At 45.7% G+C, this 26,874-nt stretch overlaps 4 protein-coding genes across 5 annotated transcripts; 3 read left to right on the top strand and 1 right to left on the bottom strand.

Moving 5' to 3' along the window:
* Positions 1 to 748: 748 nt before the first annotated feature.
* LOC121181169 (E3 ubiquitin-protein ligase pellino homolog 1-like) lies at positions 749 to 10,171 on the bottom strand. Its single transcript, XM_041036997.1, has 7 exons — positions 9,951 to 10,171; positions 5,081 to 5,255; positions 3,242 to 3,371; positions 2,908 to 3,009; positions 2,157 to 2,354; positions 1,863 to 2,051; positions 749 to 1,669 (listed from the first exon to the last, which is right to left on the bottom strand). The coding sequence occupies exons 2-7, from the start codon at positions 5,164 to 5,166 to the stop codon at positions 1,091 to 1,093; spliced, it is 1,284 nt and encodes a 427-aa protein (XP_040892931.1). The 5' UTR covers positions 5,167 to 5,255; positions 9,951 to 10,171; the 3' UTR covers positions 749 to 1,090.
* Positions 10,172 to 11,834: 1,663 nt separating this feature from the next.
* On the top strand, positions 11,835 to 14,636 carry LOC121181243 (E3 ubiquitin-protein ligase TRIM21-like). Its single transcript, XM_041037103.1, has 2 exons — positions 11,835 to 11,951; positions 12,083 to 14,636. The coding sequence occupies exon 2, from the start codon at positions 12,092 to 12,094 to the stop codon at positions 13,736 to 13,738; it is 1,647 nt and encodes a 548-aa protein (XP_040893037.1). The 5' UTR covers positions 11,835 to 11,951; positions 12,083 to 12,091; the 3' UTR covers positions 13,739 to 14,636.
* Positions 14,637 to 15,879: 1,243 nt separating this feature from the next.
* LOC121181385 (equilibrative nucleoside transporter 2-like) lies at positions 15,880 to 21,685 on the top strand. Its single transcript, XM_041037328.1, has 14 exons — positions 15,880 to 15,998; positions 17,175 to 17,233; positions 17,324 to 17,405; positions 17,516 to 17,667; positions 17,784 to 17,923; positions 18,383 to 18,517; positions 18,856 to 18,953; positions 19,103 to 19,178; positions 19,296 to 19,387; positions 19,470 to 19,578; positions 19,710 to 19,795; positions 19,934 to 20,127; positions 20,546 to 20,703; positions 20,791 to 21,685. The coding sequence occupies exons 2-13, from the start codon at positions 17,196 to 17,198 to the stop codon at positions 20,655 to 20,657; spliced, it is 1,314 nt and encodes a 437-aa protein (XP_040893262.1). The 5' UTR covers positions 15,880 to 15,998; positions 17,175 to 17,195; the 3' UTR covers positions 20,658 to 20,703; positions 20,791 to 21,685.
* A 264-nt stretch (positions 21,686 to 21,949) lies between these two features.
* LOC121180519 (galectin-related protein-like) lies at positions 21,950 to 26,638 on the top strand. 2 transcript variants are annotated; one of them, XM_041036002.1, is made up of 6 exons: positions 21,950 to 22,303; positions 23,053 to 23,097; positions 24,022 to 24,105; positions 24,316 to 24,404; positions 24,578 to 24,761; positions 24,873 to 26,638. In XM_041036002.1, exons 2-6 carry the CDS (start codon positions 23,059 to 23,061, stop codon positions 25,014 to 25,016), a joined length of 540 nt encoding a protein of 179 aa, XP_040891936.1. In that variant the 5' UTR covers positions 21,950 to 22,303; positions 23,053 to 23,058; the 3' UTR covers positions 25,017 to 26,638. The 2 variants fall into 2 exon arrangements, with proteins under 2 accessions (XP_040891936.1, XP_040891937.1); XM_041036003.1 differs by lacking the exons at positions 21,950 to 22,303; positions 23,053 to 23,097 and adding an exon at positions 23,197 to 23,356.
* Positions 26,639 to 26,874: the final 236 nt, after the last annotated feature.

The following is a 26,874-nucleotide window of genomic DNA, read 5'->3' as shown; positions in this document are numbered from 1 at the left end:
ATCAGAGACATTTGAGGGAAACTGCCAGATGAATTTCTTTTTTCCTCATGGTGGCGCTAGAGGAAAGATCAGAAAGTGACAGACACTATCAGAAATCTTTTGGGTTTCACGTACATCCTTCTCATTTTAGTGTTAGCATATATTTTGATTATTAAATCGTCGCCTTTTTTATGTTTTGTGCACAAGAATATTTTCATGTGTTTGTGTGAATTTTCACGTTGGGGTGAATATTACATTATTCCTGTAAGAGCCCTTTGTGTGAATGTGCAAGTTCTAATAAAACAGTTTTTAAGAAGCATTTATTCCTCCCGTAACTACCAAGTAATGCTGCTTTATAGTCATTCATGTCTCGTATACTTTTATTTTGGTGGAAAAAAAATATTCAATATACAAATATTTTTGTTTCACAAGACTGCAGCTTCAAAAGTTTCCTAGGCATATTTATGATATAAAACTTATATAAAAGTCACTATAAAATACAATTATTCTGTCTTCAAAGAGGCATCAACATTACTGAGGAAGGTCACTTGATTTCAGAGAAAAAGATGGAATACAGGAATGTTCTGGACCAGCAAAAGTGACTTTTGCCGCTTTTACTTTACTGCTTTAAAAAATCATCCAGTGTTTCCCACAGAAAAGCTTCCAAATCAACATCTGGTCCAAAATCAGACACAAGCATTCGACTGAAAGCGAACTAACGATCACGTCTTAGTGTCAGCGCCGCTGACTCAGCGGCTCTTTCCGGCAGAGTGAGACAGTCATCCGCTGTAGGAAAACGTGGCTGCTGTTAAATTCTGCACCTGCTTACAGAAAAGGACACGTTAGAGGTAAAAGAATAAATAAGAAAGTGTAAGGCAAATCAAACAGTGTCACAGTGATCCCAGTTTCTCTGCAGCTGCGTGCTCAGGATGGCAGCACCGCCTGAATCATACATGGTGTTCAAAAAAGAGCAGAAATCAACCCAACCAATGAACTTACATTTGTCCAAATTAAGTTAAATTAGTTTTACTATCAAAATTAAGTTATGAAAATTCCAAAACTCCAAACACATCTGAGGGTTAAAGCTTGACATGAGAAGTCTGAGTGGTTTCTAGTCCAGCGGGCTTTGGAAGATGAGTCTGACGCAGGTGGTCTCTCCGTTCAGCGGCTGGATGCAGAACGGGCAGGCGGCGTGGAAGGTGTGTGTGCCGTATGGCAGCAGGATCTGACTCCAGTACGCCGTCGTCTTCTCCGAGCAGACGTGACCGCAGGGGACGAAGGCGTGTGTGGGGGGCTCCGCGTCTACGTAGAAGCCCGCCTCGCAGCCCAGCCACAGCGGCACGTAGGGGCCCTGCGCCCGGCACATGGGGCACTCTCTCTGCTGACACTCCGCCTCCACCTCAGGGTCGCGGCGTCCGCCCCAGCCGTGGTAGCCGTGCACGTGGCCGCAGCGCAGGTAAGCCCAGGGCTGCTTCTCGTCCAGGACGTCTTTGCGGCGCAGGCTGGGGAAGGCGAGCGTGTTGAAGCCCACGGGACACTGCGGCCGCCCGGCGTTCAGCTCCTGCCGCAGCGCCTCCAGGTGTTTGACGGTGGGAGTGTGAGCCAGGCCCTCGGCTGTCCGCCACAGCAGGGTGGCGCCGCACAGGTCGATGAGCGAGCCGTCCACCAGCTCGTTGGACTCAGAGGCCACCTGAGGAAGAATACAGGTCGGTGACAATGTTCCACCACATTCGTTAAGTTCATTTTATTATGAGAACATCTAGAACACAGTGCTGATGTCACTTCCTGTCTAGCAGCTGTTCCACTGGAGAACTGTATTTACTGTGGACCAGTCATATCTGACACCTGCTCGTGTATGCGCACGCTCGGTGTTTGGGACCCACCATCTTGCCCCTCTGCTGAGCTGATCTGGTCTCCCGCAGCGTGAAGACGTTGCCGCACACTGAGATTTCCCTCCACAGGCCGGGTTTGGAGTCCTGGTTGAAGCCGTGGCGCGGGTGCATCACAAGAACGCCGTTGGTGGTGAGTCCGTCCATCTGCCCGTCCTGCATCCTCCACTTCGCTGCCTTCTCCTGAGAAGACGCAAAGAATTCACATTCCTCCAAAAATAACAACAACATCTGTGTAACTACACAGAACACCAGTAACAAACGGCAGCACCGGTTCCGTCGGCCTACCCCGAGGAAGATGTTCTTGGACGAGTCGAAGCCCGCGGCGTAGATCCGAGCAGAGTACGGCGGGTTCCTCTGGCAGATGATGCGGCAGGCGAAGCGCGAAATTGTGCTCTGAACCGTCTGACTGTCTGCAGGGCCCTGACCGCCAGGCACCGTGTCTGTCACCACAAAGTCAATGGGATTCTCCGTAGAACGCCCAATCTGTAATTACACACACACACACACACACACACACACACACAGTGGCAGTCAGCTGACTGAGGACAGATCCCAGAGTCTGTACAAAAACTCATCAAAATAAGAAGCAGAGTCAAAGTGAGCTCTGAGAGCAGGAACCAGTTTGTTTCCTTATTTACAGTTTATTTATTCATTCATTCATTCACTCATTTGTTCACTCTTACAGTTGTAATTGAGGCAGTCACTGTTTATCAGGTGCTGAACCTTACTGTGTAAATAAAAACAAAGTGTATGGTGGTCAAAAACAAGCAAACTTCGCAGATAAGAAGTTATTATTTTGGAAACATGAGAAAACGTGAGAACTTGAAATGTGATGAATCACTGGCTCGACCTTCTTCTTGGTCATAATTCTTTTCATTTCCATAAAGTGCTGGTTTTCCCAGTGAGGCTGGAGAATGAAGCCCAGAATCTGAAACGCTGCACGTTCAGGTCCAAACCCATGAATATAAAACCAACCACCAAACGTTAAACGTCAGCCAGTCTGTGTTTCAGGTGGAGTCTTCTGGATGATACAGACCTGGAACATGTCTGTGCTGAGGTCGTGGGTGTACTCCACCACCACCGTCTGTGCCCGGGACAGAGTGTAGGATATACTGTGCTGCTCCTTGTTGCTGACAGCCTGTAGAAGCACGGGAGACATGATCATGTTGGTAAAGGAAACAGCGAGCGTGTAAAAACACGTCTGAAGTCACTGCGTTCCGACATTTTACAGATCTGAATAAATGAAGCAGGTACAAATCATGAAAGGTGTTTGTTTTATTTCTGCCTGACGGATGGATGGAGAACTGTAATAATCCCAAAGCTGGACTGCAGAGCACTGCACAGACACAGCCTGTGTGTTGAGCTCTCACCTTGGCAGCCTGAGGAGTGCAGGATGTGTGGACAGTGCTGGGTTTCACGCCGTTGGCTTTGTTCCGGCGGCACAGAGCGAAGCGGCTTTTCCGCCTCCCCTTGTCGCCGCTGGGCAGAGAGCCGTTGCACCTGAACACACAACATGAGGTGTCTTTAACAGCCACTGGGTCCACGCGCTGCTGGATCGCAGCCTTTACACTGAACATGCACGGGACTGCTCAGCCCTGCAGCAGATTATGCTGAGGTGGCATTTCAGAGCAGACAGGATGTGACACGGTCCAGACTCCCAGACAGTTTTATTTCAGTTCTGGAGACAACATGAGAATTTATGTGAAGCAAACAAAAGGTAAGAAGCCACAGCAGCCACTGTTTTCCTGACGTCCCACCGACCTCCCTGAACCACAGGCTCGCTCTCCTGTCCACAATGAATGGCCTTCAGTCAGGAAGTCAGCAGCTTTCTCCGCTGTGGTGGAGTTTCTCAGCACACTTCGCTGGATTTAGACAAAGTCATTGTTTTGCAAGTCACAGGGAAGTCTCACGTTTTGGCTACGAATAACAAGTCAAGGCCAGCAGGTCTGAAGTCCTGGGTACTGACGATAAACCTCACAACCCCCCTGTGGGCACAGGACCGCTCCCAGCATTTGCTGGCAGTTTCCCCCTGTCTCCAGACTTCATGCCAGGCTAGGCTAAGCACATCCTGGGCTTCTGTCTGGGCTGCAGGTAAGAATGAAGGTAAGCGCACTGTGTTTCTTTCAGCAGGAAACTTTACGGGACAGATGAGGCTGAAAAAGCAGCAGCAGTTTCAGTTTCAAGAGCAGGAAGCTGCGGTTCTGTGGTTTGTCATTTATCCATCTGAGCCATCAGGACGTCTGTTACACACAATTTAAACCAGCTACATTTATTTGCAACACGTGAGGAATATGTTCTCACCCCGAGTAAGTCCAGAACGCCGAACGTAGTGGGGCTCTTAATAAAAAGCCAGTGGAGCTGGAGGTTATCTTCAGAGCCAGGCTGCTGCCAGCCACAGGTCAGATAAACACTCAGCTCAGCTCAGAGTCGAGCCATTCTTTCACTGGATAATGCAAACTTCCTGCGGTTCAGATAAAGTAACGGCCACCTCCTTTCTTAGACAAACACGGACCACCCCAGCTCCACTGTACGACACAAAACACAACCTCTGTTAGCACAAACTACTCGGCTCTCTAAAATGAAACCTTATGACCAGTCTGTCGGCCGCAGTCTGTCCCAGGCCGCTTAATTCCACATGTGGCCACTATAATACAAAAGCAAACAAAAGGTCTGAAGCCACAGCAGCCTCTGTTTTCCTGACGCCCCTCGGCCTCCCTGGACCACAGGCGCTCTCTTGTGTCCACAGTGAAAGGCCTTCAGTCAGAAGGTCAGCTGTGGTTTCTCAGCACACTTCACTGGAGTCAGGCTCAGTTATGCTGCTGCATTTCATTCTGTACACAAACAACGCTGGAAGGCAGAAAGCTCAGTGGACGGGGTTTTATCTACACGTTCTCCTAAATCTGAAAGTGAAAAAAGTTCTTCTTCCACACAGCCGTGATCTTTACATGACCCGTGTAATACAAACTTCTGCTCATGCCATGAAGCAAAGATAAACAAACAACACATTTACAAACCTTTCCTTTGTGTGTTACTGCAACAGAAGCTTAAAAAACTGGATGTGCTGCTCAACTCATGCTTGATGGGTCGGGATGGGTACAGCACAGCTGTCATCCCTGCTTTCATTAGTCAAAGCTGTGTATATACAGTATGTGTGTGTGAGTGTGTGTGTGTGTAAAAGTCTTCTCTCCAGATGTAAAGCCTCATCTTACCCCAACACGATGAGCTCTCCATATTTGACTGGCCCTTTGGTGGAGGCCGGGGAGGTGGAGATGTTTTCCTGCCCGAGCGAAAACATCTGTGCGGCGTCCTGAGGGAAGAAGGGCGAGGACTTTCCCACTGTCACCGTCAGAGCGTCACCAACAGTGCGGGTTCACAGCGCATCACCTGCAGACACAACAAACAAACCGTCCAATAACTTCACACACACACAGACGCTGGTTTCGGAAAAACAATAAATATTTGTAACACAAATCATTTTTCCCCGTGTTTCCTCGTGACTTCTGAAACTTGCACAGAGGCTTTCACAGACGCCGTCACTCTGAATATTTCATTTCAAATTTAAAAACCCCTTTCAGACGTCCACACAAACACACACACACACACACACACACAAAGGCTTCAACGCATCATCATACATTACCACAATACGCCCACACTGTCTTTGTGCTGGGAGCTGGGAACAGTGGCAGACAATGTATGCATTCAGCCCAGCACACTGAGCGGGGTTGTGAGGTGTAAAACGGGGCCATTTGCGTCCGTGACAGGGTGACTCACTTAGCAGCACGCTGGACCTGATGTTATAATCCCCAACAGGCTGAGCATTCATTCAGACGTCCAGCTCTGATGTCAAAAGGCAGAAGAGGACACAGCGTCATCAGAAATCTGCGAGTTACACAACTGGTTATCCTGACGAATTCAGTCCTGATGCGCCTGATTTCATGACTGAAAAGAGTCTGGAGTCTATTCACAGTTTGTTCCAAGGACTCGTTGCACGTAATCCTCCAGCAGCTGGACACAGCGTGGGTCAACGGTGACAAACCGCATCAGAGCAAATACTCGCTCTCGTTAAAGGTTCATTCAGTTCCTCAGAAAGTTCTCCGGGTAGAAATCCCACTGAATCCCACTGAAACAGCCGAGCAGCCTTCACTCAGCTGCTCCTCAGAGGGAAAGCTCAGAGTAACGGGTTAGAAAGGATCAGACGAACGGAGCAAAGCGTACAGAACACACAGAACATGTTTTCTGGAGGGGTATTTTCTAACTGTGCACAGAGCCAGGCTGTTTCCCCTGCTCCACTTTCTAGGTCAAGCTAAACGAACAACCCCAACCTAGTTACTAAAACGTCACAAAACACACCTGAGACTTTGAACCAAAAGAGGCCGAGGAAACAAAAACGTCATGTTACTCGCTGAGTGAAGGGGAACCCTCCTTTTATCTTTAGAGATGTGACATCGATAAATGCTGATGATGAGAATATAAGGCAGTTAGGGGTTTTCTGCCTGCATCAATTGACAGAAACCCAAATTAAAGCAAACCACAGGGTTTAAAAAGTCCCCTCAGGAAGCTACATGTGCTGTGACAGGTGATACAGCACAGATAAACCATAACCACCACTCGAAAGAGACCAAACCATCTCCTAAACACTGCAGCTGCTCCTTCCAGAGACGGTCAGGCTGCTGATCGCTCTCCGAGCATCAGCTCACAGGGCGGCTTCTCCTCATGGTCCGACGGAGCGGGCCGCTGCCTTTGAATCACAGTCGAGACGAGTGACACAAATAAAGTATGACCACAGAGATGTTAATGAGACTTCATGCCGCTCTGTCCTCCTACCAGAACCGAGCGTTCGTCCACTTCAGAGTCTTCTGCAACTATAAACCAGTTTCCTGGGGGAAACCCTGCAGCCCTGCTGGAAATGCTAACTGGAAAGTCTGGTGGGCTCAGTGGGTTGATGCTCACGATATTTGTTATTACACATATCATCAGAAGAGAGATGCCCCCCGACACGCCTCGACCCACCATCATGACCGGAGCTCATTTCAAAGGCCATGAATACAGCCAGTGAAGTGCAGGCGGACAGAGACCTATTCACAGCCTGTAACTGGACACCAGATAAGGAGGACGGCTTCTGAAGTGACTTCACTCCTCTGAAACAACCGCTCTGTTGTGCATCTCCTTCCTCTCGTGACGGAGGCGACGCGGCCCCTGAGCCCGACACCGAGGTGAATCACACGCCGCGGCTCAAAGCTGATTTCATCCGTCGCCTGTGACTCAGATCTCATGGTTTCTGCCGCATCGCAAAGCTCGATGGAATCTGGGCCTTCGCACGACCCAGGTCTGATGACCGTTTGTCAGCTGTACGTTCTGTCTGACCTCAGCGTCACATGATGTCTTTAACCTGCAGTCCTCCGGCCGTCTCCAGAGAGACACCTGCACCACGAGGCCAGATCAGGGGGTCGTCCTGCTGTCTTCGGCCTTGACTCAGGTTTTCCTGTATCATGACGCTGAGTCACATTTAACCCGGGTAGATCACCGTGGTAACTGGACTATGATGCTGCACAGCTCACCTGCTCTGGAGCAGGTCAGGTGCTGTCACTCATAGTTAACAGCTCCAGCTCTCTCATGCTAACACACCAGCCGCTGTCTGACGTCGGGCTTCATGAGACGGGCCAGAGGGAGTCAGACTCACAGGACCCAGGTCTCATCTGGGACAACACAACTCCCGTTACTGCTTCACACAGGTACTTCATGTGAAGACAGACGCCAGGTAACTTCCTTTTGGGACTAACTTTTCCAGACTCTTTGTTTTGAAATGCATCTTGACAATGAATGATGAAGGTGCATCAGGAGAGTCTGTACCTGCCCACACAGTCCTGAGAAGAGGACTGATCACCTGAAATAATTCACCTGTGCAGGTGTGAAAGTAACCTATCTGAAATGGCTGCAGCTGAAGTTTTAACATACTCGCACATCGTTCATGTTCAATATTTAAATACACCTGTGTTATTAAAAGTTAACATGTCCATTATGACATGAATCACACACGGCTGTGTTATGGTGGAGTGTGGTGTTATGGGTAACTTAGGCAGATCTCAACAACACCTGCAGCCCTCTGTGCGTCAAGCAAGCGGACAGGTTGATTCAGCTCCTGTCAGGACTCAGCTTCCAAACAAGAGGTGAAAACAAATGTAAAGGTACTAAATAAGAGAAACGGACGGGTAAACATCCCACAATGACCCTGTGCAGCCTCAGTAAGAATAACTCTGGCTTCAGGTGTCTCACTAAAGGATTTTTTTTAAACTCTAGAACTGATCTAACAAGCACAGACTGGCTCAGTGAAAGAGGGCAACACAAGCCTGGTATGTTTTCACATGTGCCCTGAAGAGGAAATACCCCCCAGCACCCCCCCTCCTCACACACACACACACACACACACACACACACACACACACACACACACACACACCACACACCACACACCACACACCACACACACACACACCTAACCCCGTTTACCATGGCAACAGACAGAGATGAAGGGTGTGTGGCTGCAAAGCGTGTCAGTGAGCAGCCTGTCAAACACATCACACTGCCTCCATAACAGAGAGGAGGGTGTGTGTGTGTGTGTGTGTGTGTGTGTTTGTGTGTGTGTGTGTGTGTGTGTGTGTGTAGGGGGGGGGGGGGGTGCTGGGTGAAAGGGTTAATGGGGGTTAAAGTTTGTTTACATGCACACAAATAATTCAGTTATGAGCAGATTAAAGCAACAGCCCCATTGTTGCACAGTGTAAACTGTTTAGGATCAACATTAGGAAACATAACCAGACTAACAAAGCTCAGCTAGTCACCAGTCTTTGAACAAAAGATCAATAACATAATAAATCATCATAACTCGGTTTTAGAAACTTCCCATTTTTAAAGGTTAAAGGACACAGAAGAAGAGCCGAACAAAGGACTGAACAACTTTAAAATAATATATTTTGTCAGTAAAGGAGCTGAACAATAGTTTGTACAGGTGCCAGACCATGACCGGGATTACCCGTGGTCCCTCCCTAACCCCAACCCTGACACACACTATCTCATGATTAGAGAAAATTCTTGGAAGATATTTAAGTTATTTAAGGGGAAATAGTTCCTGTGCTCCTAATCTTATATTTCTTAAAAGTGTATTTATTTATTTTTTTCTGGTGTTAACTGAAGCAGACCCACCTCTGCCATGAAAAACAGCAGGAAATCATTTTTGTGATGTCGATTTAAATCACACTCCCCAGCGTCTGCTGCCGCTCCGCTTTAACCCGCCCAGGCCAAACTTTCTCCGGGTCTCCAGGTTTCTCCAGTCCAGCCCGGGGCTGGCGTGTCTTTAAGCTTTTTAATATGAGCGGACAGTTGGACAAAAAGGGGCCGAATTTCAAGATTTAAATGGGGGACAAAAGCAGCGTCTGCGGGGACAGATGCTCCGGTGGAACGGTGCATGCTAATCAGTTTGTGTGGACACAACAATAGAGGCCAGCTGGGCTACACAGACCGGGACAGACCGGCCTGTCAACCACAGTTTTAGCTCTGTTTAGGACACTATAATACATATAAATACACACAATTCATAACATTCATAATTACTCCACACTAATCAGAGTCCTCCCCACACATGGACACAGACACAGGGGTGTTGTGAGATAATACACCACACACACTGTTCACACTCTGCTCAGTGTAAGAATCAGGAACATGGTTAATATCTACAGAAATTATAAACAGCTGCTGAAATACAGAAATACAGAAGCACAGAAGCATAATGTGGCGCAGGAGTTTCACTGAGACTCCGCAGGAAACAAAAACAAACAATAAAACAACACTATAAAAACCACTGTAGGACCATGACAGTGGCGCCTCGGGGTGCTCCGGTAACATAAAGTCAAACACCGTGAATCAGCCAAACCTCTGAGGGCTTAGCGAAGCCCTGGAGCGGCAGCGGCTTCGGCCGCTAACGGCCCCGCTGTTCGGCTCAGGCAGGCAGGCAGAAGGAAACACGGTCACTGAGAGTGAAGGGAGAACCCTAACCCTAACCCGCTTTTTAAACAACAAACTTACCGAAGTTACTCGTCGCCCTGAAGCCGTTTCATCGCCAGGATGTCTCCGTCCCGGTTACCGACCGTGTTAACGGCTCCCGAACAGGAAAACCTGTTTCCTATTTAAGACTACACCGGTAGTTTAACGCGTTTTCACCGGCGGGAGACTAAATTAGAGCAAAACTCAGTGAAATTCGGCTTCGTCTCTACTCTGATACCAACTACTCTGTGTCCTGGACGAGTCCTCGGTGAAAGCTCTGCCTACTTCCGCCAAGCTTTTCAAAATAAAACGAGTAAACTTTGTACTTGCATTTCAGGGCTGACTGAGGAGCTCGGTGATGTTTGGACATGATAAATGGCAATAAGTAAAAAAAATACTACTATTAAACAGTGGTGGAAGCAATACACAGCTCTACTCCTTAAGTAAAAGTATTAATACGTCAGTGTTTTTGATTTCCAGTAGCTTTAGGTAGATTTCTTTTCAGTGTTTTCATTTTCAGAACATTTTTATAACTATATTTTACACCATCGTTTTGCCTTTGACTACAGATTACTGCTGCTCTGTGTCATTGGTGTGTTCCTACGTGTTTGATGAAAACTGCCAAAGATACCAAACATGACTGAGAAACGGTGATTTCACAGGTAAATGTGTGTAAAATTCTGCAGAGGGCATACAGAATATTTCCGTTTGATGGAACAGCGCAGCCACAGGAAACATGGAGTCATGCTGGCTGTTTTCTCTGTGTCCTGTTAGGATTTGTTGTGAGCTTAAGTCAAAAAAGACACAAAGGAAACCTGCACCATCAAGAGGTGTTTTATTGTGAAAACTCAAAACACACACTTCCGCTCTTTATTCCAGCTGCTCTCTATCACTCTCTCTGTGGCTTTATATTATTTATACATTATTTACTAATGTTTTATAGTCTTATAAGTCAGTGGGAGTACATGAGAACAAACAGCCAAACGTTGCCCTTCACGTGTTTGTGGCTGAAAGTTTGGTTTTTGTTTTCATCTTGCTTATTAACAAAATCTTGAGATGCAGGTAAATTTTGTTTGAGAGTGTTTTGGGAGTTTCTCTGTGGTCCAGCAGGTTGTATATATACTGCACGTACACTGAAGTTATTACAGCGTGAAGAACACGCCGCAGGCTGCAGGTAGATAACACATCACACAATAGAAACCTTATTGTTAACAAACAGGCCAAACCCACAGTCTCCTGTGTGCACACGTGCAGAACAGGGCAAACCAGCAGGGCAGTATGAAAGTGAAGTCATACCTGTCACATCTGTCATGTTAACCCATGATGTCTCAGAGTGAACTCGCAGCAGCAGTAGCACACGAACAGGAGAGCAGGAGGGGCAGAGAGACAGAGAGCCAGGGGCAACAAGAAAAGACATCGACGCATTAGAAAGGTATACTGAAGAAAAGGAGTGACACCAGGGAAAGAAGCAAATTCTGGAACCATTTCAGTTATACTGATAATACAAAGGCAGAGTGTAGAGTCTGCAAGAAAAGAATTTCATATCGAGCCTGCTCCACAAACAACCTGTTGTTTCACTTTAAATTTGTTTAAAAGAAAAAAGCTGAAAGTTTAATGTTAAAAGTTGAATTGTAAATAGTTGTTTTTGGATTTTTAATAATTTATTTTTTATGTGGAGTAAATGAAGGCATATTTATATAACAAACATATAAATAAAAAATACATTAGCAACTCATTTTGTGCACATTTTTAGATTATTGTTGATAGTAAATTAATTTAATCAACAAAACATCTGAAGAGCTGCTTGGGAGCCGAAAGAGTTGGTTCTCTAAAAAGAGCTGGTATTTCCGTCACTAGAAGGAAGAGACAAAACCTCACAAACAGGTGGAGCTACACTGACACAAGTTCCAACGTCACACTGATAAAATGAAAGTGAAAGTTTGTCAGAGCGACAGCAGAGCTGCAGTCGAGACAAATCTCTGTGTTTCTGTCTGAAATTAAACTGAGTTCATCAGGATATTCTCAACAACGGCTCAAATACTGGTGAGTACAGCTGATCATATTTACTGTGTTTCAACAAACAGCGTTAACACAAACTTAGAGGTTCAATCAAACAGGAAGTTCAGTTACGTTACTTGAATCATTGTTTTTCACACTTTCACTTTTGTCCTCAGTGTGTGGACATGTCTGCAGCCAGCGGTCTGCGATCTGAAGACCAGTTCCTGTGCTCCATCTGTCTGGATGTGTTCACTGATCCAGTCACCATACCATGTGGACACAACTTCTGCAAACACTGCATCACTCAGCAGTGGGACATGAATGTCCCGTCCCAGTGTCCCATGTGTAAAGAGGTTTTCCACATAAAACCAGAGCTGAGGGTCAATACTTTCATCTCTGAGATGGTGGCTCAGTTCAGACAGGAAGCTCAACAGGAAGCCAGCAGCAGCAGCTCAGAGCAACAAGTTTCCAAACCAGGAGAAGTTCCCTGTGACGTCTGCACTGGAACCAAACTGAAGGCCCTGAAGTCCTGCCTGGTGTGTCTGACCTCCTACTGTGAGACTCACCTGGAGCCTCATCTGACAAATTCACGTCTGAAAAGACATCAGCTGATGGACCCTGTGGACAACCTGGAAGACAGAATGTGTAGGAAGCACGACAAACCTCTGGAGCTGTTCTGTAAGACCGACCAGACATGTGTCTGCATTCTCTGCTCTGTGTTAGACCACAAGACACATGAGTTTGTTCCTGTGAAAGAAGAATATGAAGGAAAGAAGGCAGAGCTGGGGAAGACAGAGGCTGAGATTCAGCAGATGATCCAGGAGAGACGACTGAAGATTCAGGACATCAAAGACTCAGTCAGGATCAGTAAAGATGCTGCAGACAGAGAGAAAGCAGAAGGTGTTCAGGTCTTCACTGATCTGAAGGAGTCTGTTGACAGAGGCCTGAACGAGCTCATTGAAGAGATGGAAGAGAAACAGAAAAGCACAGAGAAACAGGCTGAAGGCTTCATCACAGAGCTGGAACAGGAAATCTGGGAGCTGAAGAAGAGAAGCTCTGAGGTGGAGCAGCTCTCACTCTCTGAAGACCACCTCCACCTCCTCCAAAACTTCACATCCCTGAAAGCTGCTCCACCCACCAAGGACTGGACAGAGGTCAGAGTCCGTCCACCATCATATGAGGGGACTGTGGTGAAAGCTGTGGTTCAGCTGGAGGAGACACTCAGTCAAGACATGAAGAAGCTGTTTGCTGAGGCTGAGCTGAAGAGGGTCCAGCAGTATGCAGTGGATGTGACTCTTGATCCTGATACAGCTCATCCTCATCTCATCCTGTCTGATGATGGGAAACAAGTAAATGATGGTGATGTGAGGAAGAAGCTCCCAGACAACCCACAGAGGTTTGATCATTGTACCAATGTCTTAGGAAAGCAGAGTTTCTCTTCAGGCAGATTTTACTTTGAGGTTCAGGTTAAAGGGAAGACAGCGTGGACTTTAGGAGTGGCCAGAGAGTCGATCAACAGGAAGGGAAACATCACACTAACTCCTAAAGATGGTTACTGGACTATAATTTTGAGAAACAGAAATGAGTATGAAGCTTGTGCTGACTCCCCAGTCCGTCTGTCCCTGAAGTCTCAGCCTGAGAATGTGGGGGTGTTTGTGGATTATGAGGAGGGTCTGGTCTCCTTTTATGACGTAGATGCTGCAGCTCTTATCTTCTCCTTTACTGGCTTCTCCTTCACTGAGAAACTCTACCCATTCTTCTGTCCCTATCCCAATGATGGTGGTAAAAACTCCGCCCCTCTGATCATCTGTCCTGTCAATCAAACTGCCTGATCTTTGTTCTGATGTTCACATTCAGTGGTAATGTTGAATGTAAACCTGTTTGAATTTGATAAGAACTGAAGCAGCCATGTGATTATTGCTCATTATATCATTATTTTTACTTTATGTTGGATTTGAACCCTTCACCTCCCATGATCCATCAGCCTCTTCAGTCCTGTGACACCCAGTGATGGATCCATGAGGACAAACTCTGTTCAGACCCACAACACTTTAAAATGTCATGTACATGTCAGAGTTTGCAGACGTGTTTGTCAGACTGAGTTCTTCCTCTGATGTGATGACGCAGCCATAAAAGTCTTGGTGTCCTGAGCTTGGATATTTGACTCAGAGTGTCACAAAGCTCGAGTCAGAACATGGACATAAAGTTCACAGGCTGAGTCACTGGTATAAAGGATGTAAAGATTTCAGTGTTGAGTCTTTTTAAATGGAACATCAGAGAAAATGATCAGGGTTGAAGAGGTTTGACAGTCAAATGTAATGTAAGTGTTTGTAAGAATCAGTGAGAGACAACTGCAAATCAACAGCAGCGTGGCACATTTGAATGACTGTGTAATGTCTGATGATTGTACGAGTAAAAATGTTTGAATCGGTTCTTTAAGAGCAGATGATGAATAAAGCAGAGGCTGAAAACCTGTTTCTCACATTAAAAATGGGACGAAAATAAAACAAACAAACAAACAAACAGGGATGAATTGATGATTGCAGAGGCAATGAAATGAACATAAATACAAACAAGCTGATGAATATATTTACTATTAAGATGAACATCAATAAACTTCCTCTTTGTTCATTTATATTCATCTCAGGATTAATTTTTCTTTTAAAAAGAACATTTAAAATCAGCTGGATTTAATTTAATTTGACTTATAAATAAAATTGTGTTTTTCTTTGTCAGTGTTTTCTTTCTACATGTGAAGAATCAAGTAACTGTCACAGTTTGAGATTCACTACTGGCTGATCTACAGGACATTAAACACACACACACACACACAGCAGATCTGAAAGGAGCGTGGAGGTCAAAGGGCAAGGTCACTATGACCTTATTTATGTTTTGCATGGTAATGCAATATCGTAAGAACTGTTTTAGGGACAGCTTTCAAACTTTTCACACATGTAAACTGTGCCTCAGGGATGAACTGAGTAGATTGTGGGGGTCAGAGGTCAAAGGTCCGCTGTGACCTTACTCACAGAACCGGCTCTTTCAGCTCCCAAGCTGCTCTTCAGATTGTTTTGTTGATTAAATTAATTTACTATCAACAATAATGTAAAAATATGCACAAAATGAGTTGCTAATGTATTTTTTATTTATGTTTATTATATAAATATGCCTTCATTTACTCCACATAAATAAATTATTAAAAATACAAAAAATAACTATTTACAATTCAACTTTTAACAATATTAAAAGTGCTCCTACTCAGCGCAAACACATATTGACCAATCACGTGCGGCTTGAAGAAAAAAAGTGTGACACAGAGGGGAGAGAAAATGAGTAAAAACATGGCTCCCATCAGTGTTTCCTTTTCTTCTCCTGCTTCTCTCACTTCTTCTTTCCTCTCAGGTGTACTGTGTTCACAGAGGTGAAGTTGGCAGTGTGTGGGGCCATCTGGTGTTAAAACCGTGAAATTACAAGAACGTAGGCTACACGTGGGATTCTGAGGTTTTACTTTGAGACAAAAATCTAAAAAAAAAAAAAAAAAAAGGAAAGTAATAATAATATGACTATAAATGATAGTATAATACTATGACATAATATAACTAAATAAAGAAATAACTGAGTTTTGCTTTTAAATAAATGAATGAAATGAGACCATGAACACTGCAAACAGGCTGTTAAAAATGGTCATTTCATTACGTTTTGTCAAAATCACTCCCTCATCCAGACTTCAGACTCGTTCTTATTATTTAATTATGAAGAATTTTCACACACAAAAAGTTGCGTGTTAATATGAACATATGAACATGCGTATCTGATCATTTCACATTAAACGCCTGAACATTTTAACACAAACATTGACTTTTCTTTTGCCTCCGCTCATGTTCGTCAGCTGACCGGAGTGAGCAGCGCGCTCCGACCGTACGCCGTATTTTTAAAATCGTGACGTCACGGTCGGCTTTTATCCAGCCGTGCTTCGCGTGCGTATGACAGGCGGAAGAAGAGAGACCACAGCAGGGAAGCTCGCGCCAAACCACGCTGAGTCTCATTCATTCGAACCCGCCTGACCCGCGAAACACCGGCTGCGACCCTCAGGTAAGCTCCGTCTGCCTGTCTATTATTATTAGTTAAATTTAAGGATTTTCAAACGGACTTCTGAATGGTCTTATTACACTCTGACTCTGACCACGTTACTTAGAGAGCGTGTTTGAGGTGAAGGCGCCACGAACAGGGGAAGGCGCGTGAATCAGACGTTTCAGGTGAATTAAAACTTTTAATATCCGGTCGGCTCGAGGCTTCGTGAAGCTTCTTTAATCAAACATTTTATTTAATAAACAAACTGAGCTGCCGCGGGTTGAATTTAATGAGACTTCGTGACATTTCGGCTTTTTTAACTTTGAGGTTTGTTCCGTTCGGAAGCAGCTGCTTCAGTGTCAAAGCTCCTGTTTCATATTATACAAACAGGATCTAACACGTTACACAGGTTCTGTTCAGGCAGGCGACAAAGTCCTGAGAAACACACACACACACACACACACACACACACACACACACACACACACACACACACACACACACACACACACACAGAATGGTTTAATGAACGTGATGTGCATCCGACGCTGAACACCTGTGGGAGGTTTTGGAGCGCGTGTCAGGCAGCACCATCATCCAAACACCACGCGAGGGGATATCTGTGTTCATCAGATTCTGGAGGCTCGTGGAGTCCCGGGCTTTTCCTTTACTTTGCCCTCGTGTGCGTCTGTCGCCTTCACCGCTGTAGGCAGGAAGTGCGATCTGATCCGCTGCCACGAGAAGTCAGTGATGCAACCAGATGAGTCAACTTTGTCCTTGTAATGATGATACTACCAACACCATGACCGTCAGACCGTACCTGCTTTGTGTGGAGCTTCCGTCTGCATGTTATTCATCATCACATGTGCATTTTGACTTTAAAGAATCTGAGCTTGTGAAGCGTGGCTGTGCCTGGAGGGAGGTCAGCCTCGTTTCCTGAGGTCAGATTATTGAAGAGATCAGATTTAGTCAAACTGCATTTGAAACACGCGTCTAACATGAATATTTCACAGAGAGCAGAGAGGTCGACTGAAACACAAAGAGCTAAATGAGCTCATCTTTTCTCCTATATGGCACAAAAACCTCTAAATACATGATAAAGAGACGGCAGGTTTGAGCTTAGTGTTAAGTTATAGTTTACAAACACATCAGCTGATGTCGACGTCTCTATGAAGACTTGTCTCTGTATTTGTACAGAAACACAACAGAAACAACAGGATGTGGAACGAGAAGAAACAGAGTCCACCTGCTGACCGGTGAGTTAGTTCTGTGATAGCAGAGGACGCTCATGTGAAACCGCGGAGCTGAGACTGGGTCCAGGTGATGAAGGTGTTTTCTTTCCACAGTGGTCAGGCTGTCGCACTCATCATCTTCTTCCTCGGTTTGGGAACTCTGCTGCCCTGGAACTTCTTCATCACGGCCTCTCAGGTTTCACTCCCACGCCTTCGTCTTCATGTTACAGAGAAAACCTGTCTGTGTGTCCCGTGGAGACACTTTGTTTTTGGACACTGACTTTTCTTCTTCCCTCTTCGTTAAAGTATTTCAACGAGCGGCTCACAGTTCCCAACGTCACGTCTAACGGCACAGTGGGCAGCCCGACTAAAGACTACAACTATGACAGCTGGATGGCCTTGCTTTCCCAGCTGCCCCTGCTGCTCTTCACCCTGCTCAACTCTTTCGTGTATCAGTGGTGAGTTAATGACATGTGACTGGAGCATTCAGTCACAGCTTTATTTAAACCATAAAACGTGAACAAACTCGAGCTGCTTGTTGATGAATGCTTTTCTCTCTGTCTTCTGTCTGCAGGGTGAGGGAACGCATCCGTGTGGCCTTCAGCCTGATCGTCATCTTCTTCCTCTTCTCTCTCACTGCCGCTCTGGTCCCGGTCGCCATGCAGCCGGACACCTTCTTCTCCGTCACCATGGCAACCATCTGGTTCATCAACAGTGAGTCCATACGCAAATTATCACGCGATCCCTCCAACGTTTTCCACGGTCGCCCAGAGGAGGCAAAGCAGTCGCACAAATTAAGACAGACTGGCAGAGGTGATGATGCTGATGATGGTGATGATGCTGCTCAGCGGCGTTTAACATCACTGCATCAGTACCACGGTTCTCCGAACTCGGCATTAAGTTGCAGCTCGTAAAAAGTTTCTCTGTTTCCTCGATTGTGTTTGCTGACAGCTGTTGGGCTCAGCTTCATAAGAACTGAGGATTTATTGAACATCAGTGTATGAAATGAGTGTGAGAACCTGAGAGGAGTCTGAGGTAACGATGAACCTTCGTGTGCGGCTCAGCCTCAGCTGTGCAGAGCTCCACACCGAGTCTCAGCTCACTGTTTATCTGTTTACTGTTCAGGTGGCACATCATAATGTCATGACTGTGTGTGTGTCTGTGTGTGTGCAGTGTTCAGTGCAGTGCTGCAGGGCAGTCTGTTCGGTGTGGTCGGTCTGCTTCCTCCTCGTTACAGCACTCTGTTTATGAGCGGTCAGGGTCTGGCCGGGATCTTCGCCGCCGTGGCCATGCTCTGCTCCATCTTAAGTAAGTAACACACTAATCTAACCTCACCCTACTGGAACTGTACTGACAACAACAACAACAACAACAACAACAATAACAACAACAGGGCTGAAATGTTGAGAACAAACAGCAGAAATACACCTTGCTTCTGAAAATGTACCTAAAACAGTGACCGCAGCAGGACAACAGAGAAAAAAATACATTTATCATGACAGTCAGAGGCAGAGTCATACTGAATCTGAGTCTTCCATTGCTACCTTCCATGCTAACAGGAAACATGAACACAAAATATTCCTCCTGTCCGTCGAGCATCTGCTGAGACTCCAGCGTCTGAGTCTCTGCTCTGTGTTCCTCTGCAGGTAAAGCAGATAAAAGCTCGGCAGCGTTGGGATACTTCATCACGCCGTGTGTGGCCACTCTGGGGACTCTGCTCTGCTACCTGCTGCTGCCACACCTGGTGAGGACACAGCGCTCTCACACACACTTAACACAACAGAGAAAAAAGTAATCAAACACAAAGGGCCACGCTCACTGTCTGTGGTGTGTGTGAGTCAGTGGCCGAAACGTTTCAGAGCTCATCAGTTCATGATCTTCTCCACTCGGCAGGACTTTGCTCGTTTTTACCTGAGCAGAGCAGAGTGTGATGAATCGGAGAAGTCGCAGGAACTCCTCAGCAGCACAGGTGAGTTCGTTCAGCGGCAGGCTCAGGTTCATGTGCTCCGGTCAGCTGATCGGAGCCAGAGCCAGTCAGGTTATAAACTCAGTGTCTGACACATTCACATCTTTTTTTTCTCTGAAGACAAAAACATGTTAAACCCCGAAGCCAACGGGAAGTTCGTCAGTGAGGAGGAGAGTCCGGAGCGCTCCTCCGTCATGGCCGTCTTCAAAAAGGTCAGTGATGAGTGCAGAGTTAACGAAGCACGTTCCAGTCTCTTTAACACAGCTTTAACTAAAACCCTCCTGGGCTCCACAGATCTGGGTCATGGCTCTGTGTGTGACCTGCGTGTTCGCCGTCTCCCTGTCGGTGTTTCCTGTCATCACGGTGCGAGTGCAGACCGTGTACAAGGACAACGCCGCCTGGGGTGAGACGCTGTTGGGGGTTGATGGGAAATGTAGTTTTAGTTTGGAGAAACACGAACAGAAGAGCAGCAGCAGTGTGTGATTTGCAGTCAGTCAGTCAGTCCGTCTGTCTGTCCTGCTCTCTGTCCAACAGACAAAGTGTTCACCTGTGTTTGCTGCTTCATCGTGTTTAACGCCATGGACCTGGCGGGACGCAGCGCTCCGTCTCTGGTGCAGTGGGTGAGTCTGCAGCCTGGTTTCTGGAGAAATCCAGAGCTCTGAGATCCAGAAGTTCTTTCTCAGTCCGTGCAGTCAGTCGCTGTCATTCAGACTCAGAGGTTTGAACCTTCACGTGTTTGGTTTCTGTTGATGCCGCAGCCGTCGAAGGAGAGCGTCCTGTTTCCTGTGGCCGTGTTGGCTCGTCTGGGCTTCATCCCTCTGCTCATGTTGTGTAACGTGGAGAACTCCAGATTCGTCCTCTTCAGTCACGACTCTGCCTTCGTCGTCATCATGGCTCTGTTCTCCTTCTCCAACGGATACTTGGCGAGTCTGTGCATGGCCTACGCTCCACAGTGAGTCTCCAGCAGGAAGCGATGCTGCTGCTATGCCTCGTGTTTTCAAACGTGTGAAACAAACGTGGTTCTGGCTGCAGCTGGTTCAGTGAAGGCAGGCAGATGAGTGAGTAACGGGGGAGGAGGGGGGGCGGAGCGGAGGTGAGCAGCAGGCAGACAGGTAGGAGAGATCACGGAGCTCAGGAGATGTGAATCAGTAAAGGCAGGAACCCTGAGGCCTGATGTTTTACCGTGTAGAATAATCCACGGTGAGCGGCTGGAGAACTGGGGTTTGAGTACTGTCAGGGGGCGGAGCTGAGGGAATCAGGTGAGGTGAAGAGATGGAGACAGATTTCCTCCTGGTGTGGACGATCAGCCAAGATTCAGATTAATGTTCATGATGTTGGACATGTTGTAAGTGTGTGTGTGTGTGTGTCAGGTTGGTGCGGTGTAAGGACTGCGAGACCGCCGGCTCTCTGATGACCTTCTTCCTGGTTCTGGGTCTGGCTCTGGGAGCGTCTCTCTCTTTCCTGCTGGGAAAACTGGTTTAGACGACCGGAGCTCGTGAAACTTTGCTGATCCTCGGCGGGAGATTCGGTCAGTGTCAGACCGGGGGAAGCACCATGTGATGATATGAACCTCAGTACGTTCAGAATATTCAAACATTTGTTTTTATGTCCCCAGAACTGGAGCCACTGAAGAGACAAACAAATAATCTGGAAACGTAAGTGCACTGTTTAGAAAAGTGTTGATGGACGATTGGAAAAGTTCAGGGATCAGTGGAGACGTTTGTCGCGCAGGAACAAACTGTGCGACAAACCAGAACATGAATTGTTTTTATTTATTATCACAGCTTCACTCATCTCCACAGGTAAAAAGATGATACACCACAGAGTATTTCCACTTTCCCTTTTTCAAATGATTGATCTGTGTTTTTACTGAGCGGATAAAATAATCAACTTGTCATTACATGAAAAATTCCTGCTTTTATTCTGAAAACGAGACCGGTCCAGTTTCTCAGGTTTTCCAGTTAATGTCTGTCCCTCCTCACGTCTTCAGCTGCACTGTTGTTGTCAGCAGTTATGAGACAAACAGCAAACACTGTGTGAGGTGTGTGTTAGTGGACTTCTCACCCTGTGTGTCACTGTGTTGTGTGTAACATGAAATGGAAGAAAAGAGATCAGTGCAGCCAAAATCAACACTTTCACCTTTGCTCCTGTTGGTTATAAACAAACATGTTGACAGATAAACAAAAAAAAAATCACATTTTTATATTTTCATATTTTATGTTACTGTTTTTAAAAATTCTCTTAATCATTGAAGTTTAAAAAAAAAATCTTATTTATCCTTTGATGTTCTGGATTTTGAATGGAAAGTTTTAACTGTTCTGTAATGGGTTTGTTTTTATATTAATGTATTTTACATTCTGTTGCAGCTCCTGTTCATTTTGTCACAAAGTGAACAAACATTAGTTTGTTTGCTTGTTTGTTTGTACATTTTTATTGTTTGCTTTTTTTATTGCTTTTTTTGTACTGACACGGTTTTAAAAAAATATTTTTAATAAATTTGTAAAAAAGTTTTCTGTTTGCTTTTATCATAATTTACACTTCAGCCTTATTTTGCTTCCTCACACGTTTGTTCACTGATGTTTATCTGTGTAGTTAAACACACGTGTAGATATCTGTAGATTTATAGTGTTTCATCGTGATCATTACAGGTTGTGATACTATCAAGCTAACTACCTGTCACCTTCTTACCCCTGTAGGTGGGGCACAAAGCACATGCGCTGGCCAATCAGATTCCAGAGCCTGTGTCAGCCCCCCACCCTCACCCCACCCCTCCTGCCCTGCCTCTGAATAGGGCCGGGGGGGGGGTAGAGCTCCAGGATCTGCTCTGCTCCTCTCTGCAAACTGGCAGGTGGTTTAATGATACTAATGAACTGATCTGCTGTCAGTGCTGGAAACACATTAACACTGAGCCCTGAGCCTCCCACCCAGCCTCCCACTCAGCCTCTGCTGCCTGCTTCCTCCTGCAGCTCAGCCCCTTCCTCTGACCTCGTCCTCCTGCTTCCTCCCATTCTTTTACTCTCTTTATGGAAAAGGAAAGTAGTTGTTGAATAAATCACAGTAAGAATGGAAAAGGAGCAGCAGCAGCAGAGCAGTTCCAGGTGAAGCGCTGTTCTTCAGCAGCGGACTCTGTGAGTATTTCTGGACTCGGCTTGATTCTGTTCTTGATTTCTAAACGTTCAATTTTTTTATGTTTTCCTTTTTCAATTTGAATGTTCATTTTGCCTCTGACCTATTTGTTCTTGCCTTTGAACCATTTGGTTTTATTCCTTCACATTTATTTGATTCTATTTTTCATTACTCTCACACTGTTTTACTGTTTCTCTGTCTTGTCTCACACTGTAAAACTGGATGAAAGATTCTACACAAACTGACTTTGATTACTCAACTGAAAAATTCTGATATAAATGTTCAGTAATTCAACTTTAACCTTAACTTTACTATAACTTCACATGGTGTGTGGCTGTGTGAACTCTGCTCTTTGTTATCAGGCGTACAGGTAAATATGTTGATTGTCTGTTTGCTGTTACAATGACAGACAATGATCTGACTGTTTGAACCAGAGAAACTTAAATATAAAACCGTGTTAAAATACATTTCTGTGCCGTGCAGATCTCCAGCATGAGGATTTCATTTTTGGACTTTTGCCTGTTACAGCAACACAATGAGCTCTGTTGTTATTGACCTGAGAGAGAGAAAGGCATGCAGGGGCAGCTGATTACCAGAGCACAGAGTGTGTGTGTGTGTGTGTGTCTGTGTGTGTGTGTCTGTGTGTGTGTCTGCTGCAGTGTAAAGAGCCAGGTTGAAGCTTTACGTCAGCTCCTGTTCAGGCAGACAAACTGGACCTGCAGCTCATTTCCCTGCTGTTTGTTTCCTTCAGATCAACATGGCTGAAACAGAGACCGTGGCAGCTCAGAGCAGGAAGGTGAGTTCGCACTGATCACATGACCAACAGGCAGCAGGTCAGAGGTTTTAAAGCAGAGCACGCGGACAGGAAACACTTTCACACTGTCACTGTTTCTCAGGCGACTGAAGTTTAGTTTGTGAGTTTTTGAAAAAAATGTCAACCTGCTCACCACCGAGAGTCACAGTTACCAAAATAAAAGCTGTTTCAGCCTCTGTGAAGTAAACAGCTACTGAAGACACCGAGTTCATGTTAACTATTTAAAGTCTACAGTTGCATGGTGAGTTTTTAAATACTGATTCTGATCATTATTTTCAGGTATTGATAAATTTTACTGTTATTCGGCCAGAGCTATAAATTCTAATAAAGAGATTTGATGTTTCTTCACCAAAATTAGATCCTGGCATCATGATCAGTGCGTTGAGACGACGTTCAGAACATCATGTGACCTCAGTGCTTACATATGATACACACACACACACGATCTGTGAGCCCTGTGTTGGTTTTAGCTCCGAGTTCAGATGAGTTGCTTTTATTTTGAAGGCGAACCTGAGCTGGACGCGGCACGTGCTGGTCACATGGTTTGTGAATTACCTGCTTTGATTTCAGTTGATTTGCACTGAACAACAGAGACAAACACACGTGTGTTCATTTTTGTCACTGTTAGTGTTGTTGTTGTGTGTGTGTGTGTGTGTGTGTGTGTGTGTGTGTGTGTGTCTGTGTCTGTGTCTGTGTGTCATTATTGTGTCCTCCTTATTACGTCCTCCATTTGTTGACAACTGTGACGTCCCCGCGACCACTGCTCAGGTTTTCATGGTCCCCAGAGGAACGAGTTCCCTTTGACCTTTGCTCCAGTGGTCACATGATTCCAGTCAACCTCACACACTGGTTTCTGGACAGATCCAGTGACGCAACAGTTCATTTTCATTTTCTGAAATGTTTCAGAAATGGTGCGTCCCACAGAGAAGCAGGACGGACGAACGGAAACCGAGCGCCGGCTCCTCGGAGCGAGACCCTCAGAGAAACCTGGTAACACGATGACCTGACAAACGCAGACTCTGCTCTGTGCTTTAGAAACCTCCGAAAAACACGCACCTGGGATTTGTGATGGACTTTATATTGTTTATTCATTAAATTAATAAACTCTAAATACTGAACTTGAAATATTCTAATGTGAAATGATGCCAAGTAATAACTGTGTGTGTGTGTGCATGTGTGTGTGTGTGTGTGTGTGTGCAGGTGGTTCCTTTCAGGGGTCACATCTCAGGTGGGATGCGTCCGGGGAAGAAGGTGGTTGTGATGGGTGTGGTGGACTCTCGTCCTGACAGGTAAACACACCTTCATGAGACAGTGAGCTCTAACAGCTAATTCATGCTGCTTGTGTTGACACGCTGGGGACTGATCCTCCAGCTGATACTCCCCTGATGCATGACGGCTGGAGCTTTACACAAAGTCAGAAAAGTGTTGTCAGACTTTTGACGGGTATCCGTCCCTCTGTTAGGTTCTACATCGCCCTGACATGTGGTTGTGGGACGTCCAGGGAGCCTCCACCTGATGTGGCCGTGGAGATCTGTGTTCGATTCAGGGACCGACAAGTCCTGCGAAGGGCCTGTGTGTCTGGATCCTGGGGAGACGCTGACCGAGCTGTCCCCTTCTTCCCCTTCATCAGGGGCCAACCATTCAAGGTAGCAATAGGGGCCCAACAGCAGGTCCTGCCCTGTCCAGGTGTTCATCAGTCAGCTGATGTAAAGTGAAAGTGACCAAACGTGCACCTGCACCTCGCTCTCTCCCGGCAGATCGAGATTCACTGTGAACAAAGCCGGTTCCGTGTGTTTGTGGACGGACAGCGGCTGTTTGACTTCGACCACAGGCTGACGTCTCTCAGCCACGTGGACACGCTGTGGATCAAAGGAACCATCGCCATCACCAAACTGGCCTGAAGGACAGGACGTCCCGTCGCCTGGGACACTGACCTGCACACAAGACCCATCAGAGACACAGGTTCAGCCTGTTGGGACACAAACCAGCAGGACTGAGCTCATCGGATCAGGGTCTGTGTTCACTCTGGACCTCAGGTCTGATACGTGGGATCCTCAGTATTAGTGAAAGTAACTAAGTGCATTTACTCCAGTACAATACAAATCTGAGGTGCTTGTACTTTACTGCCCCACATTCCTGACAGGTTATTTTTTGATTTCTTACAGATTAATGATTTAGTTACTGGAATTTATTTGGATCAGTTTTGAGGTTTGGACTTTGGCTGAACAAAACAAACAGTGAAGGTGTCAAACAATCAATTAATTAATCGAGAAAATAAATGTGAGATTAAGCCAAAGTGGAAATAATCATTAGCTGCAGTTTCCTATAAAATAATTAAACATTAGCTTCAGCTCAGCCGACAGAGACTCCTGATTATTTTCATGTTCTTTAACCTAAGGAATATTTTCAGTGCAGGAGTATTTTTACAGTGTGGTGTTTTACTAAAGGATTTAATTTATCTGAGCTCGGATGAATTTGTACATTTCTTTTAAATCATGTTAAGATAAGAACAGTCCCCGAGGGCACACTGATGGTCTCATGTCCCGCTGCCGTCCACGAGGACGTGGACATCTGTATTTTAGATGATTTCTTTTCACCTTCATTCCCTGCCCGTGAACATATTCATCATCTTTAACAACGTTTTTTCCTTCTCACATCTGATCTGGGACCAGTCTGTCTAAAATTTGAATATTTTTTTAGCATATTTCAATAGTTTTTGAATAATCTATTAATATTTTTATAACAGTACATTTGTATATATTTGTTTGGATATTTCTTTGACATTTTACTTTAGTATGTTTTCAATATTTAATATTTTTTGACGTTTTCCTGCTGATTTGAGTTTGAAGAAGAGACTGGAAACGATCCTGTAGCTCAGCAGTTTGACCCCCAGATGTCAGCAGAGGGTGGTGGTGGTGGTGATGGTGGGGAACCCTGAAAAACCCAGAATACACAGATGAATATTTATTAAAAGATTTAGATGACCATATAATCTGGTTGCAGAGAGAAATCTAACACACTCAAACAGACAAACATCCAACAAAGGACGACTGGACGGCAGCTGTCAATGAAGTGAACTGCAGGCTACAGGAAAACTGGCCTTTGTCTTCTGACTATGATGTGAACAATATTTCAAATACTGTAAGAAATAGATTCGTTGTATGTGCTGTGTTGCCCATGTTAACCTGCTGTTTTGCCTAAAAACGTGAATATAAATAAAGTTGCAAAGAAAAAACAGGAACGGGCCAAACAAACTGACACGAGGCTGGAGGATCACTCCTGCTGCCTCACAAAGCTTCCACCTTCTTCAGTTTCATGGAGATGCTCTGCTATTATCACCCGCTGCCTTCCCTCATCCATTATGCATCACAGCCACAGTTCACTGACCTGCCACACTGCCCCATCGGCCTGACACTCAGCCTGCCCTGTATTTACTCCCTGCCATACTCCATTAAACCTGGTTTCATGTTGTTGATCTGAGATGGAGATGGAGGACATCAGGAGGACAGCGAGCAGGCAGGACCCAGAACCAAAGAGGTGGTTTGGAAAGTAGACTGCACCTGAAGATGTTCTCAGGAACTTTGAGGGTTCTAAGACTTCAGTTCTGCTGGGTTCCCCCGTTCACCACTCCCCTGACTGTTACCGGGGGGGGGGTATGGTGGTCAGATCATCACCTGCATTAAACTGGAAAATTGTAAAACTATTTCCTGGTTTTGCATCTGTCCACAGATGTTGTTACTCCACCTAAAAACATCCCAG

This window comes from Toxotes jaculatrix, chromosome 4, assembly GCF_017976425.1.
Source record: "Toxotes jaculatrix isolate fToxJac2 chromosome 4, fToxJac2.pri, whole genome shotgun sequence".
NCBI classification, from domain to species: domain Eukaryota; kingdom Metazoa; phylum Chordata; class Actinopteri; family Toxotidae; genus Toxotes; species Toxotes jaculatrix.
The sequence above is the reverse complement of the archived record's forward strand: the minus strand, read 5'-3'. Positions and strand labels throughout refer to the sequence as shown.

Excerpts from the sequence above, each read along its gene's own strand:
- LOC121181169 (XM_041036997.1), bottom strand. The coding sequence starts at position 5,166 with ATGTTTTCGCTCGGGCAGGAAAACATCTCCACCTCCCCGGCCTCCACC. Across the intron at positions 2,355-2,907 it reads TCAGCACAGACATGTTCCAG|ATTGGGCGTTCTACGGAGAA; the intron begins GTCTGTATCATC and ends GTGTAATTACAG. Across the intron at positions 2,052-2,156 it reads CCAAGAACATCTTCCTCGGG|GAGAAGGCAGCGAAGTGGAG; the intron begins GTAGGCCGACGG and ends GCGTCTTCTCAG.
- LOC121181243 (XM_041037103.1), top strand. The coding sequence starts at position 12,092 with ATGTCTGCAGCCAGCGGTCTGCGATCTGAAGACCAGTTCCTGTGCTCC.
- LOC121181385 (XM_041037328.1), top strand. The coding sequence starts at position 17,196 with ATGTGGAACGAGAAGAAACAGAGTCCACCTGCTGACCG. Across the intron at positions 19,388-19,469 it reads TCATGGCCGTCTTCAAAAAG|ATCTGGGTCATGGCTCTGTG; the intron begins GTCAGTGATGAG and ends TGGGCTCCACAG. Across the intron at positions 19,796-19,933 it reads CTCCGTCTCTGGTGCAGTGG|CCGTCGAAGGAGAGCGTCCT; the intron begins GTGAGTCTGCAG and ends TTGATGCCGCAG.
- LOC121180519 (XM_041036002.1), top strand. The coding sequence starts at position 23,059 with ATGGCTGAAACAGAGACCGTGGCAGCTCAGAGCAGGAAG. Across the intron at positions 24,106-24,315 it reads GAGACCCTCAGAGAAACCTG|GTGGTTCCTTTCAGGGGTCA; the intron begins GTAACACGATGA and ends GTGTGTGTGCAG. Across the intron at positions 24,762-24,872 it reads TCAGGGGCCAACCATTCAAG|ATCGAGATTCACTGTGAACA; the intron begins GTAGCAATAGGG and ends CTCTCCCGGCAG.